Consider the following 25981-nt stretch of genomic DNA (forward strand, 5'->3'; position numbering starts at 1 on the left):
AGTAGACAATTATGATAATATTGTTACACAGTCTCCACGCATTGATTTATTTCGTGAGAGGTACCAGCCTCTATATCAATGGTTGGCGTGCGTTCTACGGTGTCAATTTCTTTACTTTCACCGATACTCTGATTGAAGCGGATGGAAGATATGGCCCCAATACGGCCATGAAAATCGGATGATTTTTCTTCGTCGACTCGCCGCTGGGCCACGCGGATTAAAATCAAGTTGAAAGCAATTCCGGTAACACCCAGGTTCTATCAGATGGAGACAAGAAGGTTAGTACATCCAATATGCCAGGAAGGTTGGACCATGGTTACCATATCTGATATGATGGAAATGGCAAACGCGTTCGGAGTCCACCATACAACAAAGTGCGCGATGGCTGTAGTGAGGTATAAGGCACCTGATTCGACCAGTACGCGCATGGTGAATCTTAGGGCGCTAACCGATGTGCCACCAGCTTCAGATTTTTTGGAGACCGATGAAATCTTACGCACAATCATAACTAGCGGTTGTGATTAGCAGGCAAAGTAGAGCAGATTTGTGACCCTAAACTCACTTGTTGCATAACTATTTAACAGAATCGTTGACGCCCAAAATGGAGTCAAGATAGTACCAGGTCCAACTTGCATGTTCACCGGCTGCCAAGTGCCAGCTATCGAGGCACTTTGTACTATCTGCCAATACGCTTGTAGTCCAGTGAGCATCAACCCACCAACCCACAAGAATACTGGAAATGTGATGACCCGCTTGGAATTGTTGTAAACAATCCAGCAGCGATATATCTAAGGTGGGTAAAAGAAGTCATTAATTATACGCCTAACTCCGAGGATCGTTCACTCTGGAGGATACAAAACTTACGAGAACAGAGTCTGCTAGGAGGGTAGTCAAATTTGAATCGGTACACTGTTGATTTCAATTTTTATAGCTCTTCGAATCACCAAAAGGCAGTCGAAATAGAGCTTACAATAGCCACCGACATCCATGGAAGTGCTGTCGATCCTGTATACTCCTGTGAGGTAGTCGTGGAAGGTTTACTTGCGTGGTCGGCTACATGGACCGCACCAATGAGCTGGAGCACTTTAGAGATCGTTGAGAGCACCCATATCGCTATTGTAATGGTGACCAGGGTCCAGCTAATGCGTGATCGGGCCTTCCAACCTTCGTCCGTGAAGATGAGCCATCGCAGGCAGTGGAAGAGAGTCGACAGATATAGGCCATAAATCAGAGCCACAACAAACATGGCCTGAACATCTTGGCCTGGTGGAAGGGCCATTATTGGATATTAAAACTACTAAGGCATAGTTGCTTCAAGTCACTTCTTTATATGCTAAAAGCCTCGAGAACTCTAACAGAGGTTATGATCCACTCGATCACAGAAACGTCAACACATGGATCAACAACATAGGATATTCCATTTGCGCAGTCTAACTCGGATAATTACAGCTGTTGAAATGGATAGTTATCAGCGGCAATCGCTGTCTAGAACCAGTAGCCGACAGGAAAATTGCCATATAAGTGCAAAAATTCGGGGTAAAAGATAACAAGATTGATCAAGTCTGTGATGTTGTTAATTGAGGAGGATATTTGGCAGTAGCATTGACGTTTACAAAAAAAAACGTCATTTTCCAACAGCTCTAAAAATATACCATTTGTCCGGCGTGGCCTTCGGAGTACCAGTATTGAACGACATCCCGACAGCCATCAAATTCCTCCAAAAGTCCCAGTTAAATCATATGATTACACATTGGCTTGATATCTATTCTTTCATTTTGCATAGAAAGTTAAACACTGCAATGAACAAGATACTGGACTTTTTACCAATTTGTTTCACTTATTTAAGGCTAGATAGATGCTTGATTTGAGTTCTGTCAATGCACTAACAATATCCGGCTATCCACCATCAAGCAGTGCAGCGGAGCTTAACAGCGTGGAAGAATATTGGCTCAATACCCCTTCTCAACTCAATTGGAACCGACAAGACGTAGAGAATGGTATGGATCCAACTGCCAGATGGGCGAGAATTCGCACCCTGAATAGCCCTGAATCCACATAGAAATGTTTTGGTTAAGCGCCGAAGGCAGGTATAAAGTTATCTACCCGAGGTCCACGCGTACTTGTGCCTCTATACGTACGTACTAGCTCTAGTGCAGTGTTTTCTCTTAAAAACTTGCTGATGGGAAGCACCCTATGTCAACAATTGAAATACTGATCTCCCGTTCTGATATTTTTCTAGTTCTTGCCATGTATGTTCCGTGATCCTTATACTGATGCTCCAGCTTTTAACGCGCAGGCAGAACTGAGTATGAAAATTTAGTTCATGCAGAATTTTGATTGAATTCGAAGTCGTCATGTAGATCTAATTAGACTTTGTCCTCCCGTGGCTTTCGCCCCTAAGGTAAGAATGCCAAGTTCAAGCGCGTCCCCCACTGGCACGTGCTGTCCAAGACTGATTAGATCGCGGTGATCTCATCTGTTGTCACTACGACTGTCTCAACATACCTGACTTGAACATACCACTGGGTCAACCTTCCAACAACATTTGCACCATGTCTGCTACAACAGAATCAGAATCTGCTGGTAAATGGATACCTTTAGAGAGTAATCCAGAGGTAAAGTGCTGAAGAAAGTGTCAGAGTAATGTGTTGACCCTACCCTTCGTTCGGGCTCAATGACACTATTTAGGTTTTCAACTTTGTAAGTTCGCTGAGAATCCATCGTGTCTTCAAATCCTTAATACGTACTTTAGTGGGCCAAAAAGGCGGGTTTGGTGACATCTCAAGCCCACTTCGAAGACATCTATGGATTAGACGATGACGTACGTCCCTTTTCAACGGCAAGACACCATTTTGAACTGTTATTCAGATGCTAGCAATCGTACCTCGTCCTGTCAAAGCGGTTGTACTTCTTTTCCCAATTGACGCCGATGGGGAAGCCAGGAGGGCCGAAGAAGATTCGAAGATAGCCAGAGAAGGTCAACCAAAGATCGACAATACGATATTTTGGGTTAAACAGACTGTAGGCAAACCACCTTTCGCTACTCGCTCTTCAGGTACCTATTTTCTTGATCCAAACAGATATCTAATGCTTGTGGCACGATCGGACTTATCCACGCATTGGCAAATGTAAGTATCCTCAGCTTCGGTCCAGTTGCAAGTCGTTGACTGTATACCATGCAGTCGGATGTGACCTTTACGCCAACCAGCCTTCTTCAAAAATATATTATTCAATGTGAAAGTAAGCTCTTTTTAATTCCATGGCCTTTTGTCTCCATCAACTCGCAACGGTTTGACCTTTAATAGATAAAACCCCCCTGGAACGCGCCGAGCTTCTGGCCACGACGCCACTTTTTGCCGACATTCATGCCGAGTCTGCTGACTCTGGCCAGTCCGCTCAAACCATTGATACTGACCTCCACTTTACCTGCTTTGTCGAGGCTCCGGATGCTGATATCAGAGGCGCAGCTCAAGGTGCTGGAATAAGTGAGGGTGCAAAAACCGACACGAAGACTTCAGGGATGAGACTCATTGAATTGGACGGTAGAAGAGCCGGTCCAGTAGATCATGGGGAATGCACTGATTTGCTCAAGGTGCGTGAACAGTTCCATTTGCAATTGAAGGTAATAAATACCCCTTGATAGGACGTTGCCAACTTGGTGAAAGCGCGATACATGTCGGCTTCGACCAGCGTTTACTTCAACCTTATGGCTCTAACCACTGCACCACAAGATTAATCCTTCCCTTGCCGAATCTGGTTTCTTTGGAATTCTTACATTTCACGTTTAAATGTGCACAAGGGATGTTATCTTCATTATTAATGATTAGTGGAATTTACGCTGTGTTTGTATAATCTGTCGTAATCTGCCGGAGACCCCACCCTCCAGAGGATACTCAATCGGAAGATTCATGATCGGCTGGTCTTTATGACATTTAACATTTTGACAGCTGATGAACTATTGGCTGACTTCTTCAATTTTCGTACTTGTATATATACAAGCCTTGACCGTCTCACCTTTTTCTGTCCCAGACATCTTTCTACCCCAATCAGCTCTCTTTATTGTCTGGTGTACTATTGTCACAACTTTAAACCTGCGGCCTGAGTGTGCGAGACGCGGGAGAGATTCTAGCTGAAAGAAACCCCATTTATTCTAGGTTTGTGTCGCTTTGACATTGAAAATTTCTACGCGATAAAATGTGATTATTCCACTAATTCTCGTCACTAGTCCGTTCTTGTTACTGAGTCATTCATTCAAACTGATTTGGCGGACTCAAAACTGAAAGCTGGAGGTCTTTAGGGGATTTATCCAGGTCACGTGTCACTCAGACTTCGCGAAATCGCGAAAACTTTTCCTAGAAACAGTTTCTGAATTCTCGTTAACGCGAAACTCCTTTCTAAAGTCACCATTACTTCCAAAATCTTTCATCGAATCCCTTTGTTAGCTCATAGAGCTATGAGTCCCAGCCGGGGCTACAGTGGAGGAAGAGGGGGGTATCCGTACGGCTACAGCGGAAATTGGTATGCTAACCCGTATGCCAATGCGTACAGTGGATCTACAAATTCGTATGGGAATGCCTACTCTGATTATTCATACAATGAAGGGAACCATGGATACTCTCACTACGAGCACCACCAGCAATACCCTCACGTTGAACAACATCGGTCGCAACAGTATCAGGCCGAAAACAATCAACAAGATAATTATTATCATCAGCCATACCCACAACGATATTCCCAACAACAATATTCGCACCAACATTCCCAATATCACGATACTTACCCAGACAGCACACAAAATCCACCCCGCCGTCGGGCGTCGCCCTCGTACGACGACTACGACGTCAGTAGCGCGGCCCGAGCACAGTCGTCAAGAGGATACAGCACATACTCTTCTTCTCGGTCTTCATCATCACCCAGAAGATCTGACCCGTCGCGTCGTCCAAGTTCACCCTCGGAAATTCTTTTAATGCCCCCCTCGTCCATGTCCACGGAACTCCTCGCGTCTCGTGGGACTTCACACTCGCCTCGGCCTCGTAGTGCCAGCCCACCACCCCCGAGGCGAACAGAACCAAGGGAGGAGTACCTTCGCTTATCGCAGGAGCCCTCATCATACGTTGAAGCTCCTGAAAAGGCGCGAAAGCTCATCGTACTCGACCTGAACGGGTCCTTGCTCTTGCGCAGTGCTCATCAAAGGCGTCTTCCGACTCCTCGACAAGCACCTCATTCTCAGGACCAATCAACCGATCCATATGCAGACCCCACAGTTTTACGCCCCCTACGAGTCGTACACCCCCGTCCATATCTCTCCTCTTTTATCACCTACATCTTGCACCCGAAAACTAAACAGTGGCTTGACACCATGGTCTGGAGCTCAGCACAACCGCATAGCGTCAACGATATGGTTGATAAATGTTTCAAGGAACGAAGGCAAGAGCTTAAAGCTGTGTGGGCAAGAGATACGTTGGGGCTGACGAACAATGAATATCGTGAGTTTGGGCTTATCGACGAATAGATTTACTCATAGTCATTGGCATTTTTGATAGACAGAAAGACTTTGACATTAAAAGACCTTGAAAAACCATGGGCGGAACTCCCCTTGGTCTCTTCTAACGATCCAAAACCCCCGTCCGATAGGCCTCCACCACCTACCAGCTCTTCTCCGACTTCCGACTCTGTCTCACTTCCCAACGGTGCTGCTGAATCTGATCCCCCGGCCACTACATCACAAACCACTCATTCTGCTCGCACAACACTCCTTATCGACGATTCGCCTCTCAAAGCAGCCCTCCAGCCATGGAACCACCTCGTTATTCCCGAGTACGTCCAGGAAATGCGTAACAAAGATTTGAAGGTCGCCGAACTCGTGAGGGAGAAGGAAATGGTACAGGATAGAACAACGGAGCAGTCCCAGGACAAAGAAACGGGTGCAACAGTCAGCGAAGATCTCACCGATGAAATCAAGGCCGACGCCTTGTCACAACCTCTCTCTGATGCAGTCCCTGCACCTGTCGAAATCAACGCTCCGTCTGCAGCATCCGATTCTCACTTGGAGACATCTGCCGCTGACAATGGTCCCGATGCCACCGCGGACACGCAGTCCAATCGTGCCCTCAAACGTTTGCAAAAGAAAGAGGCTGGAAAACTAAAACGTGCTGAAGAGCATGCGAAGCGGATATCGGAAGTCGTAGGGGACCAAAAGTTCGACCAAACACTGCTTGCTGTTATTGGAATTTTGGACAGGGTGAAATGGGAGGACAATGTAGCCGGTTGGATGAGATCTGGGGGATTAGTAAACGTGGAGGGTGTTAATGTACACCACTTCACTGGAGAAACTTCTGTGAAGGACGCCGGTGTGCCCACACTGCAGTCAGTCCCGGATTTAGAGAATGAAAGGGAGGAGGAGACATCAAAGCGCCCACTGTCCCACACGCCACCTACAAGGAGCCGTGACGCGTCTGCCTCCCCGTCCCCTGATGATGGCACAATCCCAGGATCGGGTTCAAAGAAGAGGAGGCGAGTCAGTGATCAGGCAGAGAACCTTTCAACTGTTGAGGAAGCAGCCCTTGATACGGGGATGGATACCTCGGTGGATGGGGCAGTATCGCAGCCCAACGAGGCGACCTCGACGGACATATCTTTAGCTCAGATGCAGTCGACTCAGGCCCAACCGGATGATCAAGAGAAAATTGAAGAAGAAAAGGCGGAGCAATCGGCAACAGGCATTCCCGTAATTTCAAGCCCCAATTCTATGCTTGTCCCTCAACCCCCAAATCCATTATGTGATGACGATGGAGAGCAGAGCAAATCTTTAAAATTGTGGTACGAATATCCTGAGGTTCTCGCGTTCTGGGCGGAGAGGGGGCAGAGGGCGTTGGGCGAGTTGGGTATAGAGGTTACGAGTGGCATTCTACTAAACGGAAGTGCAAGGAGAAAAGTTAGTACTTAAATCTGTCAATATAGAAACCACAGCTGGCATAAAAATAAGGTTCTTATGTTTCCTCCAAACTTTCTTGTAGACAGCCACCCCGGAGAAAATTAGATTTATTAAAACGAGTCAACGTTTGTAAAGTTGCAAAACTTTACCCATCATCGTCGGATAAGTAGTCTTCTTGACCTCTTTCATCGAACGGCCAGGAAACTCCATCACTATATACGTCTTCCCCAGAACTGTCAGTCCGGATGAGCGATGGTGAAAGTGGATCCACTAAGTTACTACTCGATTTGTCGGAATCAAGATATTGAATGGTTAAATCGAGTTGAATTCCTGCCGCGTTTGCGCGGTCAAGGATCTCTTGCCGGATATCGCGACCGTCTTTGGGCATCCTTCGGTTGAACAAAATCACCACTTTCTTGAGCGTATAGATAGGTGACCTCACATCCATTCGACCGCTGACAAATTTGAAGACGGTATCGTCAGAGGCCAATGTTGCATTCAATTCGAAGATTTCTAGGCGAGGAAGGAGGACGTATTTTCCCCTACCATCTGAAGCTTCTTGAACTATCAGATCGTTAAGATCAAATGGGTCTATTATTTCTCCCAAGGCAGAAACTTTGATTTCAGTCGGATTGGGTGAGATCAGGCACAGAGTGTTTAAAAAAAATGTTGTCGAAGGGACCTCTAGGAGGGTGCGTAGCGTGTCTGGAGCCATGACAAATCGATCAAGTTCGAGTACCCTAATTCCCAAAGAGGTTTCGACAAGAGAAGAGATAGAATGCGGTCTATTCTGTCTAGAGAATCTGTTATTGGAAAAAAGAAATTCGATGTCCGTGGGTCCTTTGTGTTGAATCCATCGTAGAGCAGGTGCTGCAATGTGTTTATAGAGTGCATCAGAAACCAACGTGTCTAGTGAATTATCCACGATCCAAAGCGACTCGAGAAAGGGCAACTGGATGATGCGTTGACTAACAGTGTTGTAGTCTGAAATTGTTATTATGGAAAACATAGCGTGAACGAGCTGCGGACAGGACTCCAGAATTCTGAATATATCAGCCAAATCGACCAAAGAGTGGAACGAGAAATGGGTAACATTGCGCGATGTCAGACGCATCAGCTGAAAGAGATGTATTTCATCCATATGATAGTTGCAAAGGGAGATATGTTTGAGGGAAGATATTTTCAAAATCTCCAGTGTCGGACAAGGCTGCCTAAGAAAAATGTCGTTTTGGTACCAGTCTTGGATAATTATCCTCACTTGTGTGAGGTTAGGGATAGTCATCGTTGACACCATGGCGTCTAGTTCAACGAATACTTGGATAGGGACATTCAGCTCCAGTGTTTTCCATCGACTTGAGAAAGATAGAATGATTTTGAGGAGAAGCAGGGCTGATTGGGATAGAGGGGGATTATCAAATGTGATGCTCATTCCGTTGTAGTAGATTGAGAGATGTAAAGGGCAATCACCCGATCGCACCATCCATTCCTTGATCGCATCGCACCTCTTTCGTAGAAGCGCTGATACAGTTTCTAGAGGTGTCCGATCGTAGACGGTCTTAATGGGAACTTCGTGATGGAACGTGATATGTAAATGCGACCATAGGCGGGGCGAGGACAGCGTAACGTTCCTCCACCGACTACAAACTCGTGTGAGAAGCATTGGTGCCTCGGATGCAGAAATGGTTGGGTTTCGATGGGTAGGTAGGCAATGTCTGAATATCTTAGAGAGAATGTCGGATGGAATCCGTCGAATGAGGGAAACTATGCATCTATATTCACTGATAGGTTTTTCGATATTCGCACGGGTTTTTTGGAGCTCATAGATAGTATCTTGCAGGCGATCAATTTGGGCGTCTATCTCGACTAGTTGTTTTTCTGGCCCGGCAAGTATACTCTGCAGTTGTATGAGCACATTATCTGACGGTGGCTCATTACTTCTGACGAGATTTTGGAACTGTTGTAAGTGAGCTGAGTTTTGCATAGACCTCCAGTCCAGAGCTTTGAAGAAGAAGAGTATACCATTAATGAAAGGTATTAATGTTACAGTGGGTTCATTGGTACTCACAAGATTTGTTAAATTGAAGTGACAATGTCGCAGTGGTCATGACATGCATCATCAGACGGCGATTTACTAAATTTTGCGTCGGAGACTGTCGGAAATTAAAAAATAGAACATTTCCGGTTAGAAAATATCCGTACATGCCTCATTTTAATGCCAATGGTACTCGCACTCTCAACGTACGTGTCAAGTCACCCCCTTTACCGCACTAACACTCAGCATAACAGTTTATCAACCAACTCAAGACTATAAACACGAGCAACCCGGCGAACATCGACAATAGCACTGTAGCAGTCCCCAAATTTCAGCAATCACTGAATATGATTGATGTCATCTCAGCTAGACTCGAATCCGGTACAGAGGGGCACGATTACTCTGTTGTCAACGGGCAATGTAGCGCAACCACGGAATTGCGCGAGCCATCTCCTCAGGAAGTAGCCTCTTTATCTGCCACGATAAATCGACTACCCACCGAGCTCATGGGAGAGATCTTCATACGCACTAGCCATACCTGCTTTGAGGAGCACCTTTCTATGTGGATGTATCGCTTTCAACTTCCCTGGTCATTGTCTCAAGTCTGTCGCTTATGGAGGAACGTGGCACTCTCGTTGCCGTTGCTATGGAGGCAAATACCATCGCTCGATCTGTCCCAGAAACACACAAGAAATTTATCCTATCAAGAATATCTCATCGAAATTTTGAATCGTTCAAAGGGCATCGCGATCGACATACATATCAACGCGCGCAATGCAAACGACCTTCCTCATCCTATTCTTGGAATCCTTTTGCAACACTGCGAGAGGTGGGGAAGGCTTCGACTTGAAGCGTGCCACGCTATTATCCCGCTTCTTGAACCTGCAAAGGGCCGCCTCACATCTCTTCAACGTCTCACACTGATTTTTCGATGGGACAGAAGATCTCCATCTATTGTACCCAATGATTTATTCCTCAATGCCCCATCACTCAACGACGTCTACTGGGAAGATCGAGCTGGCTATTTTTCATTCCCCCGTAATCAAATCATTTGGTACACGCATTCTACTCAATACACCAACCATCTTTTTGAAGTCGTTAGCCATTCCATGACATCACTTACCACGCTAGTTTTGCATAGCCATTCGACTTGTTTTGGATCTTTCCCCCATCTCGTTCTACCGTCTCTCTTGACCTTGGATATGTGGGATCACAATGTTTCATGTGAATGGTTATTGGGTCGTCTGACCCTTCCAAAACTCCGATCTCTTTCTGTTGGGACTAATGTCGGTGACGTTTCTAAGTCTGTAATGCAGATGATTGAACGATCTGGTTTGCCTTGCGAGCTTGAAGTACTCAAAATGAACGTCGAAACTTATCCATCAGTTTCTTTGACTACGCTATTGAAAAAAACACCCCATCTTCGATTGTTATCTATTCCACTTCCTCCCATTGCAGATCTCCGTGGCCTCACCTGCGACCATGAAGCAAGCTTTCCGTGCTTAATTCCATTCCTTCGCGAGTTGTACTTTTGTGTTTTATACCCGATAGAGAACATATCCTCCATCTTGATCAAACTTGCGTCATCTCGTTCACGGACTCGGAGAATTCCGATATCACCAGAGGAGCTGCGACGCCAATCTCTTTAGAAACTCACAACTTGGAAAAACTGTGTGTCCTGTTCCCGGATACACCGACTGCTGAGCAACACCTTTATAAAATGGAAAATTGGAAACCATCTGAAACGTGTTTGGAGCTCCAACGAATCGAATCGCTTCTTCGAGATATCTTTCCCGCCATTTATTATGGGACATATTATAACGAGAATTTACTGCAGTCTACTGAACAAACGGCTCAAATTTTATCTCTATTGGAAGAGATTCGAAAATTAGATGTAGAAGACCCTAAAGATCTTGCCGTACGTTTCTACTTTGTTTTGTTAAAGCAGTGCTAAGTCTTGGTCGCAGATGTCTGGTATACATTCCATTTTATACCGAATAAATAGGGCAACCATACCAAACGCTTTAAGAGAATTGGTTCAAAGTATTATCTCGAACTGGGAACCCATCTTTGCGCGCGAAATACCATGTAACCAATGGACGATGTGCTTTGGAACGTTGACACATCTGCCTGGTTGGAGTGGTACAAGGCCAACCTTTCTAGCGATGTCCACGAGTAAGTGACCGTCATCTACCAGAGCTTCTTCAGCTTTGACTTGTACTAATCTCATGCACTCAACAGATACATGGCCACAGGATGATAGTCATGGGTTTATTTATGGTAAACACTACCCCTTGCTGTAGAAAACAGGCATCGTGACCGTTCTGTAATGTTATATATTGCCCTTTTTGGAGCTTACCATCTGAATCCGCGACTACTCACAAACTGAGACAAGTCTTTGGATCGCAGTGTGCAGCAGAATCAACGCTTTGAATCTCATTACTCATGCCCATGAAAGATGAATTCGAACAAGTCGCAAAGGAGAAAGGTTTACAACTCGCCCATGCTATAGAATCATCAGCCCGGTCAACTTTCCCCATCTTGAACAGCTATGACGGAAACCGTTTACCCGGAAGCCAATACTCGGTTGTTCGACACTGTCGCTCATGCGTATACTACCGGGGAATATCTACGACGATTCCCATTACTATACTTGGACGAGTCCCCGTACCTCCTGAACGCAGAATTTTGTTGCAAAGGAGGGGATGGCGCACAGGGATGTTTGGATGGAAAACAGGCGCCGTGCTAGGGGGAAACTACGGGAAGGATATAGATGTCACCCCGGATCGGGTGGGATTGTGGGACGAAGACGTCTTGCCAGATCAAAGGAAGAAAATCGACAGGGACCTGGAGCAGTATATGAGCGAGAAGTACGCTCCGGTAGACCAGGTAATCCTGGAAACTGATTTCATTCGCATTCCCGCGTCATCAGGCGACGGGTACTTCAGGCTCGTCGTATGTCCTCATAAATCTGCCCGTTCTATCATTGCTGCCACTGGAGCCTTTAGGCTTGCATCCCTGTCTGCGGATTCTGCTCATATTCGAGGGGCAACCCTTGGGATGTTGGCCCCTGAGCTCGCACTGAAGCATGCATCAGGTACCGTCCTATCTGCAGCTGAAGGGACCCTCTGCGCAGCAAGTCCCGTTGTCAAATCCGTCGAGACGACTCCAGGAACAAAGGTGCTTGGAAAATGGGCTTTGGATAGTGGTTACCGACGCGTTGCTGGGAAGGAAACTCGAGCTCGATACAATTCTCTGGACGACGTCTATCATCATTTCATAGATGAAATTTATGATTCTGTATGTTCCCTACATTTTCGCATTGTGGTATTTTTTCACTGATGATTTGAATTTCTTAACAAGATTCCAAAAGTGAATGTCGGTGTACGAACGCGACATGACCTCGTAGAAGACAAAAAAATAGGGAACGGTGGCTTGTGCTGTAGACGTTCTCAACAAAGTTTACTGTGACTATTGTATAAGTTCTGGTTGACTTTCGTAGACGTTTGAAGGAAGCACAGCTGTCAGACACACCCAGCATAGAAAGTTTCGATGCCCGTATATTTCTCGAGCATCCAATATCTCCTTAGGAAGCATTCACTGATCTGCTCAACGGGGATTTCCACTCATGGTCTAATGCGTTGAGGGTGTTAAATTTAACTGTTTACATTGGTAAGTATTAACTGAGTAGTAGATTCTAACTTATACCGAATTCGAAGTCTCTTTGTCGTTTCCTTCATCCTTTTTCTCAGAAGCGGCGTCTTCTTCATACCCCTCCACCTTTATATCGTTCAACCCAAGCTCCTCATTTTGCTCAAAGGTGCGATCGTAGAGTTCAATCGTCATGTTCGGGTCGGGATCAGGGGCGTATAGATTTTGCATGTAGGAATTGGCGAGCGGGTCGTCTAGGATGATTGTGAACGGTCTCTCAGCGTTTTTGACCTTACGTTATTGGTTAGCATGAGGGTTATAAGACGATAAGAAACTATGACCCACTTCCTTGAGTCCTTTCAAGAACGCCTCGTACGCCTCTTTGTCTTCTTTATTCGAAGAGTCTCCCGCGAACGCCTTGTCTGCCAACTCTTCGTAAATCTGCTCTAAGATTCCCTCTACTGTCGTAAACCGTCCTCCTAATGTACCGTGAGTAAGCACAAGATCGATTTCAGGTATCGTCAAACCCGCAGTCTCGCTCTGAAAAGAAGCTTTATGAGAAGAACCAATCAACGCGTTATTGTGAGCCAGACGCACCTTGAGGATATCTCTACTGAGATCCTCACGATCTTCACATTTAAGGATGATTCGTTTTCCTTGAGGCGAGATTGCCGCGCCAGATTTTACTTCGTTATCGCGATATCCACAGAATTCGCAATTAGTGGACATAATCAAGATATCCTGATATTGCATTCCATTAATTTGGCAAGAAAAAAAAAAGAAAGGAAGGTAGGAGAACGTACTTTAAAGTAGGGGATGTTGACTTTCTTCATGTTAGTCTTGATGGCATGTCCGCAGCTTGAACATAGTCCATCGAAAACGAAAACCTCGTCGTCCGTAATAGCCTCTGGCGTTACTTCCTCTTGTATCACCTCCGACTGCGCCTGAGCATCATCCGCAGCAACCAACCCCAACGCTACATTTTGCTCCAGAGTACGATGGTACGTGCGAAGATTCCACTTAGGATCAGACATTCCTCCGTAAAACTCGATAAAGCTGTTTCCAGCGGGGTCGTCGAGCTTCACAGTAAATGGGGTCAAGGGGAGATTGAGATAGTCGGCTTGCTCTTGAACCTCCTCGTCGTCGTCGGGATCTCCGAGGATGGGTTTCATCTTATCGATGATTTCCTGAATCTTCGTGTACGACACCTCGTCTTGTATCCGCCTGAGAGGCTGGTCCATGCTCAGATCAGAGACGACATCGCGAATGAGGCCCTCGACTGTGGTAAGCTGACCGCGGTTTGTTGGCGGAAGGGTAAGATCGAGTTCGGGAATCGTGATTTCGCATGAAGCAGAGCGAACAATCTGCCTGTTCAAATCTTTGCGTTCCAGGATTTTAGCGGTGTAGAGCGTTCCTTCGGCTGGACGGGATGTCAGATACGTTCAAGCACAAAGATTCAGGAACGCACGTCTGATTTCTCCAGCAGACTGGATTTCATTGTTGGATGCGCCACAGTACTCGCATCGGAATGACATTACAATCACTTCCCTGAAGAAGGGTATCGAAGTCAACATCAACCTAGTAACACCCTACTATCCCGGCGTTGAATAACAAAATCACAGAAATCGTACAGAATGACGAACCTGTTCATGACATTTCATGCACAATGACTCTATCTCCTGAACTACTTTGTCTTCGTTGTCGAAATTCTCTCCTCCCTCTGTTTTCGAGCCTTCCTCTGTTTCGGCGGCTGGGATTTCGTCAGTTTTAGCAGCGATCTCTCCAATGGCTGGAAATAGTTCCTCTTTGTGGGCCATAATATTGTGTCTAATGGGTCGAAACTGATATCGGTGGTGGTGGTTGAGAAAGCAAATGAAAGTGCAAAAAATAGACAAATTTGAAATCGATGCTTCCAGATGAGTCAAGAAAATCGATCTTATCTTATCTCTCGGTTTGGCCCCTATCCTGATCAAAACCATGAACAACTTTGCACATGCACACACGGTTTCTCAGAGAGATCGCAGACAATTCGCGAGTATAATCTTTTTGATGGTTGACCTTTAACACTAGAGCAGTACCGGGAACGGCTGGGTTTATAGGACGCACTTGAAGTAGCATTGATTATACCCAAAGACTCTAAGAAGACTGGTAAATATTTTATTACTCAATTTTCTAATCCAAATGTTACACTTTTTGCCATAATTTTGTTGGTGTTGATTGATTGACGCCCCGCAGGGGAGAAATTTTCTATATTTGGGAGTACCCCTGAGGAGGTCTGTCTGGTTTTGCGGATTTGAGACCTCAATTGTCACGGATTTGAGGGCCAAAATCAGCAAAATTCCGGACAATCCTTTAGTGGAGCTTCCCAGGTCTGACAACCGCGAACTGCAAACCACAAAATTGTTTGCATTCTGGACACTGATGAAGATAGGATCCGACATCAGAGACATTGTTGGCATTGGTTAATGCACGGTGGTGGACTGTCGTGGTTTTCCAGGGCCATCATCCCTATTTACACCACTACATAACTAGCATAGGTATACTGAGGAAGATGCAAAGCAAAATAAATACTGATACATTCTCATGGGTTCCCTCAAGCTTGCCTCAAGCTGGCTATATTCCTGGTTAAATTTCTAATACTCGGAAGAAGTTTAATCTTGGAAGAACTGACTGCATTCCTCTCCTACTTATGTGCATGAATATATTTATGATTTTTTATTTGTGTGTCATTGAAATCACCATGATAGCAGGAACTAGTAACTACAATAATCAAATGGAATGCCTGGCTCACAAGGATATCCAAATTTCTCTTGATTAGGTCAGTCGATGGTCCTCAACGGGTGGCTGCTTGTGCTTCTTTCTTTGGCTCTTGACAAGTAAATTTGTCGTTTGTGGTTCGCTGTTTAATGTTTGCGCCCAGTTGCGGTTCACCAATTGGGTAAGACCAGACTTGGAGCAACCGGTTGATAACAGAGTGATTGGGACGAGACTGGGGGTCCCAATCTAACTTGTTATACCAGGTGATGAAATGTATTGTGCGAGTGGGTCTAAAAATGAGAAAAACCAAAACCAGCTACTGATTTAGGCGTATTTGATGAATTTTGTATCGTCTTCTCTCCATTTAAACTGAATTTAGAATGGTTTAAATGGAGAGAAGACGATACAAAATTAAAATATTCTTTGACACTAGAAAGTGTCCCAATGATCCGCAATTCTGGCCTCAAATCCGCCAGATCCGGAAAGTGAAACGCCAATTTTTTAGTCGTTAGCGCCTCAACGTTCTTGGGTCACTAGCATTGGTCTCGTCGTCGGGACAATGCAATCAACGTTTTCCTGCATTTCGAACGAGTCGCGTCGGACGTGTTCATCGTCATGTGATCAGCCAAGCCGATCATGCTCGAGATCCAAGCCACCTCAGACTTCGAGTATTCTGTGTGCAATGGTTTACTTAACATCAGGTTTATTAGAGTTCAGGTATTCTTCGGAGACCACAATCACGGAGATATATCTGTTTCTCACTCGCTTCCTAAAGAAGAAACCAAGTTGATAATACGGCGCTTGTTTTGATACGTAGAAAATACGTCAATTTGACGTACCATCAGCACCATAAACATCCGTGGGCAGTGAGCGTGAATTTCTACATACGGATACAGTAAAGGTATTAATACAATTATTTTAGTGGCGCAATCACCATCGAGTCCTCATAAGAAATTAAACGGGTTGTTTGGATGGTGAATATATTTGCCAGGAGTCATGCGTGTGTGGGCAATATGAATTCTACAACTGTCGCTGCTCGTTTCGACAAACAGTCTGATGATCTTCTCGAAACGGGCGCGTATACTAACCTGACCCCGGCAATCACGTTTTCAGATCGTGCGCTACAATAACATGGAACAATGTCAGCAAGGATGATAAGGCCACCAGAGCGCGCCACGCGCGACCCCAGTTCCAACCAGAAAGCTGGACTCGGACGCGGAAAAAGGAGGGTTCCCTGCAATAATGCTCCATATTACTGCCCGACGCGGCATGCTCAACCCGTAAGAAAAGGTGGTTTGAGAACCATGCAATGTAATCACTTACCTTGACCGAGGCCCATTGAACGATGACATCTTTTATTTTGTCTTCGAGAGCTTGGTGGCATTGAGTGCACGCCAGATGCTCCATCAACGGGTTGAGGGCGGTGTGCATGGTGTGCGTCGAGAGGTCTGCTGTACCAAATTAGCCAATTCCGGTTAACAAGGTAGCGACGAACCGGGCCTGGCATCCCAAGCCAAATAGGCACTAACAAGTGCCCATGCACGGGTGAGCTTGCGCTGGTCCTCGAATCCGCATTCCTTGGACGGCGGGTGCGGGTGGGGCGGGTGGAGAAGAATGTTCTTCAATGCGGTAAAGCGACTCATGTGAAGATGCATCATCTTGTTCAGATACGTCGCACCGATGCGCTCTGCCATGTCGTCAGAAATCTTGGACAAGTCGTAGGACAAGAGATGAGACGAAACGCTGACTGCAAGTGGGTGGAGTTTGTGATGTGCGGCAAGGGCATACGATTCCAAAGGATGCAATGGAGCGTGGTAGAGAAGGAGCTCATACAAGCTTCCTCCAGGGCGAATGAGTGTTGTAGGAGGAATGGAATACGATGGCATGCGGTCCACAGCCTGTATCAAAGTGTCGAACGAAGGACGATTGGCAGCGGGAGAGGTACCATAGAGGGCGTGGAAAATGACGTTGAGCTCAGGGCTAGAGATATCGAGGGAAATGTTACCATCTCTGAACTTTGGGTGGGATAGAGGCTGCATAAGAATTGCAACAAAGGCGGTCGGACATGCTTTCAACACAGTCGCGGAATCGATGTAGAACAACACCCCGTCGGAAGAGGAGAATATCGTATCGGGAGAAGGCTCTGCGTTGGGATGAAAGGAAGTAGAAATAGAAATGATAGTCGCTTCATCCTCTGGAGTAGTCGCTTGTAATGGATCAATTGGCAAGGAGGCCGCGGAGAGAGCGAGTTCCGCAGGAAGTAACGATTCCTAGCCAACGTATCAGTGACAATGAATGACACTACAAAAATTTCTTACGAATTGTGAAGAATGTTCTACAAAAGTACTATAGCTTCCGCTGCTCGACACGCTGGGACTGACAGGGGGGTAGGGGAACGCATCCTGGTGGAACGACGTGTACTCATCCTGCGGTTGACTGAATGAAGGTGGAGGAGTTGGGTAATTTGGGCGAGTAGGAGCGTCGTAAAGCCACGCACTGGGGTATTTTGTAGGATCCATGGTATATCGTGAATGCGGTAACAGGATTACTGCCAAAGTTACCTCTTTATAACAAACGATGAAGGATATGGCAGCTGTGCCGAGTTACAAATTTTCCCACTCCGCCAAATCAACGGGGGTAATGACGTCACATGACGTCACTACCCCACTTGTCACTATGCCGAGGTCCAAACGTACTGGCAGCTCAAATCTATCTGGTAAGAGTAGAGCAGTCTTACTGCGTTGAGCGACGGAGAGGTCAGAAAATAGGCATATTATATTGCTCACCCACTCCAAGTTGATGCGACACGTTGCAGAAACCTACTAACTGTGATTGGACAGTGTTCAACACAAACCCCACTCCAGACCACGAGCAGTAGAAGAGAAGTGACGTTTACATGCCCAAAGGCTATTGAGATACTAAAAACACCGTTAGAGTGAAGAAGTAATGAAGATAACAATTTCAGTATTTAACGTACCTAACAGTGTTCGCGAACCAGATCGAAATATCCAACGCGTTGTCGTGTGAACGTTGTCCATTGGTAGCACTTCAAGCATCCACTGCTGTGTATAATACAGAAAGCAGGGTATGTAACTATCAGTTATCCATGTCAATTGTGTAGCGGGATCAACGAACTTTGGGTACTTGTATTGACAAGCTGTTTTCATGAGAGGGAGTAAGCGAGAAGACCATAATTGTGCCGAGAACCTGCCAGTGCAAGAAGGGAAAGAGGTTGTTATAATTATTCAATGAATAAAACAGATTAGAAGTGGGGGAAAGGATGTATATACCTGGCCCCTTCACCGACATCTAGCGCCAGTGGGACGCACTGGTCTATCGCACATTCGATGTCACTGTAAGAGGGGAAGTCAGTCTAGGGGAAAAAGTGGGGGGCAAAAGAACAAAATCCAGTATGGCGTCAGCTATTTGTACGATTTCCAGTAGTCGTTTAGGTGGACCGTGCGTAACAAAAAAAAATCATCCATGATGTCATCTTCTCAGAAAGGAACCACACTTTCCTTTCCAAGACATCCTTGCAATTCGTCTTCAACGGGGTGTATTTGACTCACGTGGTTAATGGAACAGGAATCTCATCCGTCATCCGTGAGAAGTGCTTCTGCTGCCGTCGGGAAGTCTGGCGTCTGGCAGTGGGACCTGAGCAAATGAGGTGCTTGCCCTCGCATAAGGACTTTTCAGGGTTGAAAGGAAGGGACGGCCTGACGATCATAATAATGGAATAGTAATCAACTCCGTTGCCGATGTCGGAAACCGTTGAATCGATGCGTTTTTATTTGGTGTTGGATGAATGACGGACTCGGACTTGACAGGATTTATCAATTGGTAAAACACCGTATTCACTGTCATGTGCATTGCTAAGCGCTATGCACGCATAGACCCTACAGAACACCACGGATGGTGGTCGCAGTAGTCGTCGAACGCTTATACGACATATCACAGTACGTACGCAGCCAGATTATCAAGACGACCTTCCAACAATATCACACTGCTTCTGAGCCGGCTTGACCAAAAATAAAAAAAGAAAGTCGACAAGATCCTTAAAAGGCTCAGTACTCATTGAGGAAAGTCATATTTGAAAGGAAAACAAATTCCGAGTGCACCCGTACCATAGACCCCTTTCGAATCACCCCATTCCCGGAGCCTCGGAGTCCATGGACCATCACAGTACTTCGGTAGCAACGTTCACCGGAGCATTTCACAGCGTAGGAGGAGTTGCTTTGCCAGCTGGCATCGACAATGTAGTTGGACACAAGCTTTTGCGACACACAGACATGCAGATCCTGCGATCGTGCTATGTCCGCTAAATCCAGGGTGATGTCGGTGTGAACTCTGGTTTTGGTGAGACTGGGGTATCCTCATGCGGTGAGCTTAGTACGGTGCCAGCTTTTTACGAACGCGTATCTCTCACAAATTGCATACAGATATCAGCTCGAGTAAAATGCTGACAATGTACGTAGACATTGCGTACTAATCTTCTTGAAAACCTACAAAAAATCAAAGTTTCGTCATCAATCATCTCCAGAACTCAAGTATTGGATACATATCATGATTCTTTGATTCTCTACGCACAATGTCATTTCAAGGCCCTGTCTTCCATTGATTCATACACATAATCAATTCCGCAGACTTACGAAGACTTTGCCTCGCTTACCTGGCTCCCTTGTGCAGGGTGCTGTCACAATCTACACCTCCCGCAAAGTCCTCGGATTTCACTTCATTCAATCAACATTCCGAGGCCGAGATAATCATAAGCGACAAATTCACTCTCAGCCTATGCACGGAAAGCCCAACGGCACATAACATGGCGTACCTCCGTGGATCGTGCCCCAGGACATACCACAAATGTCGAGCGGCTCTTCGCGTGCTGTGAAATCATCGGGAGATATTTATGGACTTTTCAGGATATGAACCGCGGCGCGAGGCCCAAGTCGCGGTCACGGTGAGAGGCGTTGCTCCTAAAGGCGATCCAATGTGAGCAAGTGATGCCATAAATCAACAAAACTCATCACTGCATCACGTATCGTGGATGCTCGAGGCCACACTAGCCTGCATAGTATGAGGGCATTACAGTCAACCACGATGCGCAGTGTACATCTACCTGTGAGTGTTACGATGTTACTTTCAGTGCCTTTGGATCGCCTGTGCATAGGCGTCGATTAAACTTACTTTACTCCCGGTAGGATATTTTGGTTGATTTGAGCGTTGAGACGCGTCCAGCGAGAAGAGAGTCGTTTTGTCCTCGGCGACCCTGTCGCAATGACGTTCTATATTTGTCTTTCCAATATATAGAAGTCAATTGTTATCGGCTAATATTCAGGCGACCTCAGATATCTATGTATGTCAAAGGCAAACGACTTCTATGGGCCGGATGTCACTGGTCAACGGTGAACCCGAGCTTAGACCCATTCGACGTTCGGTGTGGACCCTGTGTGCGAACATCATGATTTGACGAATCAATCAGCACCCGTGAGTCCATGGATTTCAACCAAATTATCGCTAATACAAGCCTAACGCTGCTCAATGGCCCTGGCAGCCTTGAGACCTAATGGATCAATCTGCAACTCCCGAAATAACTTGGAAGGGACTTGCGGGAGATAGGTTGTAATTTACGATGGGGTGAATGCAGGGACTCTCGAGATCGGGCGACACTGCTCCTTTGCCCATATGTTGGATGCACATGTCCCCGGTCTGAGATTTTATATAAATTGCTGTCTAGTTCACAACATGAGCGACTCATTTTACCCCGCTTTTGTTTGCTCGCCTGTCCGTCCCCCCTCCTCCAGTGAGCGCTTCCCCTCCGTACTTAATGTCATCCTAAAATTTCTAACGCTGATCCATCTGCCCTTTTAGCTTATAAAAAATGTCGCAGCTCACGAGTCAAAATAACAAAAGTTATAGCGCATTTCTCCCAGACGACATTCTGCGCCAAGTCTTTGAAACAGCTGCACAGTTGGATTTCAGAGTAACTGTCAACCTAGCCTCTTTGTCCCGTCGAATCCGTCCATGGTGAGTTCCGCGCTATAGGTAGTAGATTAATGCCACTACATCAAACTTACTAATCTTAGATTATTATTTTTTCTCTTCATCTTACAATAGGATTGACGAGATACTATACTCCGTGGTGATATTGAGAACACTGCGGACTTCATACGCCTTCCTGCGCACCATCCAGACGCCTAACACCAAACCCAGGGACTTCTTCGCCAAGTGCGTCAAGTCCCTGCTCATCTACGCCGACATCGACACAGATAGCCTTGTGACACTTTTATCGATATGCCGCGGTGTCATCAACCTCTCTTACTGGCCGAGCACAGGAAACGCCTACGCTGCTCTGCCTGGGTATAACCCTTCAAGCCGTCTCCTGGGTACCCCCACTCCGTGGAATTCACACGTTCATTCCACAGCTACACCAAATATATCTTCCAGCCCCCTATCCACCCGCCAAGCGACCAAAATCTATGTGCCCGCCGTCACGGAGTACTTCTTCTTCGATCTACACAGCACCTCCCACATAGCTCCTCGGAGGCTCTCCGTGATGCTGCACGACTCGCACCCCTTGTTCATATTCCGCCCGCGATTCGAGGGATCGCCCTTTTTCGGTGACGTCACTCACCTCTCCGTGCTCAATCGCTGGGAAGAGTGGACGGCATGGGCAGGGCACAGGATGACCGCCGAGGCACTACCCCGTCTCACCCACCTCAAATTCGACCTCTCCGTGGGCCAGGCGCCCGAGTCCGTGCGACCTCGGTCTTTGTCTCCCAGCTGCTCGCGCTGGCTCGAAACCGTCACCGTAGCCGACCCCTTCTGCCCCTCGCCACCGGAGTCGGAGTCGGAGTCGCACTCGCACGCGTACGCATACTCGGAACGCAAAATGAGCTCGTCAGAGTGCGCGTGGGCGAGCAAGATCGCCTGCGTCGCCAATGCGCTTAGCGATGTCCTGAGCCGCCACCCGTCGCTTATAGCCTGCGTCTTGGTTCTTCGCTTCGACAGCAACCCAGCACGCACGGCGAGGCTTATTTCCAACGCGGTGGCTTCGAGGATGGCTTCTTCTAAGCAGAGAAGATCTTCCAGCCCAAGGTATTCCATGGACATGCAGTGCGACAGTGACGACATGGATGTAGACATGGACTCGGATTCGCCTCCGGCAGTGGATCCTCGCTTGGTTTTTGCCTGGGAGAAGGAGTCGTTCAGATACAATTATGCTCACTCTGAGCACGAGCAAATTATGTGGAAGTCTGCCGAGTCCATTGCCAAGGCTCAGCGTTTCATGAAAGGTGAAAATCCCCTCCGATAACTCGCAAGAAGCCTTACTGATAAATATCGGTATCTAATTATAGGTCATTCGATGCTGAAATGCGACGATCTATTTTGAGATGCTGCTCTTTTTCTTTGCAAAGACGTTGTTCATAAGATACCTTAATTATTACCTGCCCTTACTGTACTAATGTTGAGAAAACTTTGGGAAACAGTGGGCGCTGGTTTCATGGAATCATTATTTGTAATAGTATATTTACTAGTGCTCAAACTCGTTGTTTTATTATGTTTACATTATTTTGCCTCTTATACGCAATATGACGCGCTTGTACGCGTAACATGATAGAATTTTTAACACAAAACGAAAATCACAGGCTAGGTTAAAGGTCAGAGTTCGCTTGACCACTGCATGAACTCCGCGGACAGATTTAAAGTTAGCCGTGAAAAGCCCCAACTTTTGAGAAAATTTGCCGAAAGCGCTTATAGTAGACAAAACCAGGAACCGCTTGCCATGGTAATGAGTCAGAGGCAGAGGAAGTAGCATTTAGGTCAATGGTGTGATCGCGTTGTGCTTCCAATCATGGAGTTGAGCAATGAAATCCGACAAAAGATTAGAGAAAAAGACACAGAAAAATTGTTAGAATCGGCTAAGAAATAGGAAAAAAGGTCAGAGGTGACCTCAAACAGCTTAGATAAAAAACCACTATTCAGTGTTGATCAAGGACACCTTACAAGTTAAAAGCCAAATTTCGTTGAAGTCATTGCGACGACTCTGCATGACCGGCAATCAATATACCCGAATACCGACCTTCTAAATTTGTGCAGGCTGTTTGCAACTTGGCGCAGTTCTACAAGTTGTCAATGATTGACAAAAAATTGTTGGAACTTGGGTCAACCGATGTCTTTCCAAACGAAGCATTTACCCGCCTTCAACATCTCCGCCAAAATCTACTCACATTGAAGACCATTCCTCCAGGCGAAAACGACCCGACTCAAAAAACGCGTCAGCCATCTGCATGGGATCCGATCGAGTGCTAGAAGAAACCGGGATTTGTAACGAGGACGCTTGTATGTTTATGACTGTAGACTGCATCTGACCTCTTTCACGGATCCATAGGATGATAATTAGAGATTTTTCTCTGCTGTGACCACGGCGGCCCATCACATGAAGGTGGATCACTGGGAGAAGAGGTATGGTGTGCAGGACTAGTACGTATCTTCCGTCGCGCTTTGACCCACGAAATTGGCGGGGTAACCACGTTTTACTTACGGTCATACAAGGAGGTCCAAGTTGCACCCTAAATTCAGGTCTGTTTGCCATATATCATCCCCCATCGTACCCTATCGTCGTGTATGGATCATGGATATAGGAAACCAAACTCCCGCTCGGTATTCATCTCCCTGTTCGAGTCACTGCTATGAGTCTTTATGAGTACTACTAGCGCAGCTCCTGCTCGTGTTCAACACGCCCATGTCCTCTAGATTCCCCCTATTAGCTGGACTATTGCACCTACCTTAGGCTTCCCCTGACGCGCAGTTGGCACCATCCCAGGCCAAGATCACCACTACGTCGCGCATTTAAAAGTAGACTAGACTTCGCATATCTAGCTTGCATCCCTCAAAGCTTGTACAATGCTACCTCGCAAATTCTTCGCTGGAATCATATCTCCTATGATCCGGAACAGGGAACCATTGCCTGTACCACCACCGTCACCCAGCGACAGCGACACTCTCCGAGTGTCAGAAAGTACTGCCAGCGACTCAACATGTCTGGAACTATCAAACGACAATGACATCCAGGATGAGGGAAACAAGCGCAAGAAAGTCATGTTTCACGCAGTCACTCTCGTAATCGATGCTGGACCCGAAAACGATATGTCACAAAAATCTACTTCCGACGAATCCAAGTTTCTGCGAACTGCTTTCAGCAGCTACGACTACGAAACAAAGGACGTTGCGGAGGATCTTTCAGATTCGGGTCCTGCTAGCCCTTCCGATACTGGGGAGAAAACTGACGCTTCTATTCGAATCTTGAAATTCCTGATCACCACTGGATCTTCCACCCATACATTTGAGTGCCCCGCGATCCTGTCGAAGTGTATATCAGAATTATTTCCGCCGCTCGTGTCAATCACTGAGACAATCCCAACTGTATCTCTTCTTCGTGCCGCGGCTTTGACGCCACTTGCGTCCACCATCGAACAAAAATCCTCCGATTTGGGGATGTTCGCCGACCAAGACATCGCGCAGGGACAATGTATCCTCTCAGAGCGTCCTTGTCTGGTAAGTATTTACTCGATTCTTGACGGGAACCATCGAGAGGAACTTGCCCAACTTTTCGATAACCTAAACCCGGAAACGACCGATGAGGCCATTTCGTTGCTATCACCCGATGATTCTGAAGATTCTGTGTGGTACGAACAAATAATGCGCCGACATTCATTTGTTATTCCTTTGTCGTCGTCCACTTTGGAGGGATGCGAGGACGCTCTTAAGCATAGAGGTTTGTTTCTCAAATCGAGTAGAATCCGCCACAGGTATTGTCACAATTCATTAGTTATTCACACATCGATGTTTCTAACTCGGGTTTGTTTTCGCTTGACCACAGCTGCACCCCCAATGCACGTTGGGGATGGAATACCAAATCGTTTTCTCTTCGTGTCTTTGCACTACAACCTATCTCTGAGGGGATGGAAATCACAGTGGCGAAGATTAAGTTGGACACGCTTCAAGCCTCAGGAAGTCCCACCGGCTTCAAATGCATTTCTAAAGCATGTGTCGGTCATTGTGCTAATTCACCATTCCACCCCCACACCACGCAGCTCGATAAACCCAAACAGACCACCAACCATGAAGAGCGAACACAATATTCTTGCTGAGAGCCAGTAAGAGGGATGTTATACTGGTACGCTCTACGTCATTATTATTTCCGAATGAGCTATTCATACAGCTGCATAGATCAATACTACTCGGATCATGCCATTGTTTACTTTCAACTAATGCATTCAATAATTCTGTAGGTCCGACCATTAGCGCGTCATTATGCCACTAGGCTTGCTTGATGAATTTATGTTAGCCACAATCCGCGGTCGTAATTATCATTGTGATTTACGGTAACTAAGTGACCAGTGAGCTCTTGGACCTGCGTGTGCTGCGTCCACCAATTCAGTGAGTATTCAGAGAGAATAATACTACCCAGTGACTACCACATAGGTCCAAGCGTCATCGTCCGTTGTCTAGAGACGGGGACGGAGTTTTCTCGGATGATTCACCATGAGCAATCAACAAACGTCCCTGAGTCCTATTTTGTACCTGACCGGCGCTTAAATGTTCAA

The 25981-nt window shown here is 46.4% G+C and overlaps 9 protein-coding genes across 9 annotated transcripts; 5 read left to right on the top strand and 4 right to left on the bottom strand.

Annotated features, from left to right (window-relative positions):
* Positions 1–23: 23 nt before the first annotated feature.
* JR316_0012631 (uncharacterized protein) lies at positions 24–1279 on the bottom strand (the record flags this gene model as incomplete). Its single annotated transcript, XM_047898252.1, has 5 exons — positions 24–257; positions 321–508; positions 563–788; positions 865–909; positions 971–1279. 5 exons carry the CDS (start codon positions 1277–1279, stop codon positions 24–26), a joined length of 1002 nt encoding a protein of 333 aa, XP_047743141.1.
* Positions 1280–2552: 1273 nt separating this feature from the next.
* On the top strand, positions 2553–3736 carry JR316_0012632 (Ubiquitin carboxyl-terminal hydrolase 3; the record flags this gene model as incomplete). Its single annotated transcript, XM_047898253.1, has 8 exons — positions 2553–2615; positions 2689–2700; positions 2753–2821; positions 2869–3021; positions 3081–3128; positions 3183–3240; positions 3306–3592; positions 3644–3736. The coding sequence occupies 8 exons, from the start codon at positions 2553–2555 to the stop codon at positions 3734–3736; spliced, it is 783 nt and encodes a 260-aa protein (XP_047743142.1).
* A 1230-nt stretch (positions 3737–4966) lies between these two features.
* On the top strand, positions 4967–6946 carry JR316_0012633 (putative FCP1 homology domain-containing protein; the record flags this gene model as incomplete). The annotated part of the gene is made up of 2 exons (XM_047898254.1): positions 4967–5486; positions 5544–6946. The coding sequence occupies 2 exons, from the start codon at positions 4967–4969 to the stop codon at positions 6944–6946; spliced, it is 1923 nt and encodes a 640-aa protein (XP_047743143.1).
* A 133-nt stretch (positions 6947–7079) lies between these two features.
* On the bottom strand, positions 7080–8915 carry JR316_0012634 (uncharacterized protein; the record flags this gene model as incomplete). Its single annotated transcript, XM_047898255.1, has 1 exon — positions 7080–8915. The coding sequence occupies one exon, from the start codon at positions 8913–8915 to the stop codon at positions 7080–7082; it is 1836 nt and encodes a 611-aa protein (XP_047743144.1).
* Positions 8916–11411: 2496 nt separating this feature from the next.
* Positions 11412–12556, top strand: JR316_0012635 (uncharacterized protein; the record flags this gene model as incomplete). The annotated part of the gene is made up of 3 exons (XM_047898256.1): positions 11412–12266; positions 12330–12396; positions 12450–12556. The coding sequence occupies 3 exons, from the start codon at positions 11412–11414 to the stop codon at positions 12554–12556; spliced, it is 1029 nt and encodes a 342-aa protein (XP_047743145.1).
* A 112-nt stretch (positions 12557–12668) lies between these two features.
* JR316_0012636 (Zinc finger protein ZPR1) lies at positions 12669–14434 on the bottom strand (the record flags this gene model as incomplete). The annotated part of the gene is made up of 6 exons (XM_047898257.1): positions 12669–12908; positions 12963–13157; positions 13215–13358; positions 13421–14037; positions 14086–14206; positions 14261–14434. The coding sequence occupies 6 exons, from the start codon at positions 14432–14434 to the stop codon at positions 12669–12671; spliced, it is 1491 nt and encodes a 496-aa protein (XP_047743146.1).
* Positions 14435–16475: 2041 nt separating this feature from the next.
* JR316_0012637 (uncharacterized protein) lies at positions 16476–17893 on the bottom strand (the record flags this gene model as incomplete). The annotated part of the gene is made up of 3 exons (XM_047898258.1): positions 16476–16822; positions 16870–17644; positions 17756–17893. The coding sequence occupies 3 exons, from the start codon at positions 17891–17893 to the stop codon at positions 16476–16478; spliced, it is 1260 nt and encodes a 419-aa protein (XP_047743147.1).
* Positions 17894–21252: 3359 nt separating this feature from the next.
* Positions 21253–22686, top strand: JR316_0012638 (uncharacterized protein; the record flags this gene model as incomplete). Its single annotated transcript, XM_047898259.1, has 2 exons — positions 21253–21398; positions 21489–22686. 2 exons carry the CDS (start codon positions 21253–21255, stop codon positions 22684–22686), a joined length of 1344 nt encoding a protein of 447 aa, XP_047743148.1.
* A 1631-nt stretch (positions 22687–24317) lies between these two features.
* On the top strand, positions 24318–25525 carry JR316_0012639 (uncharacterized protein; the record flags this gene model as incomplete). The annotated part of the gene is made up of 2 exons (XM_047898260.1): positions 24318–25183; positions 25255–25525. The coding sequence occupies 2 exons, from the start codon at positions 24318–24320 to the stop codon at positions 25523–25525; spliced, it is 1137 nt and encodes a 378-aa protein (XP_047743149.1).
* Between the last annotated feature and the right edge of the window lie 456 nt (positions 25526–25981).

Source organism: Psilocybe cubensis, chromosome 12, assembly GCF_017499595.1.
Source record: "Psilocybe cubensis strain MGC-MH-2018 chromosome 12, whole genome shotgun sequence".
Taxonomy (NCBI): Eukaryota; Fungi; Basidiomycota; class Agaricomycetes; order Agaricales; family Agrocybaceae; genus Psilocybe; species Psilocybe cubensis.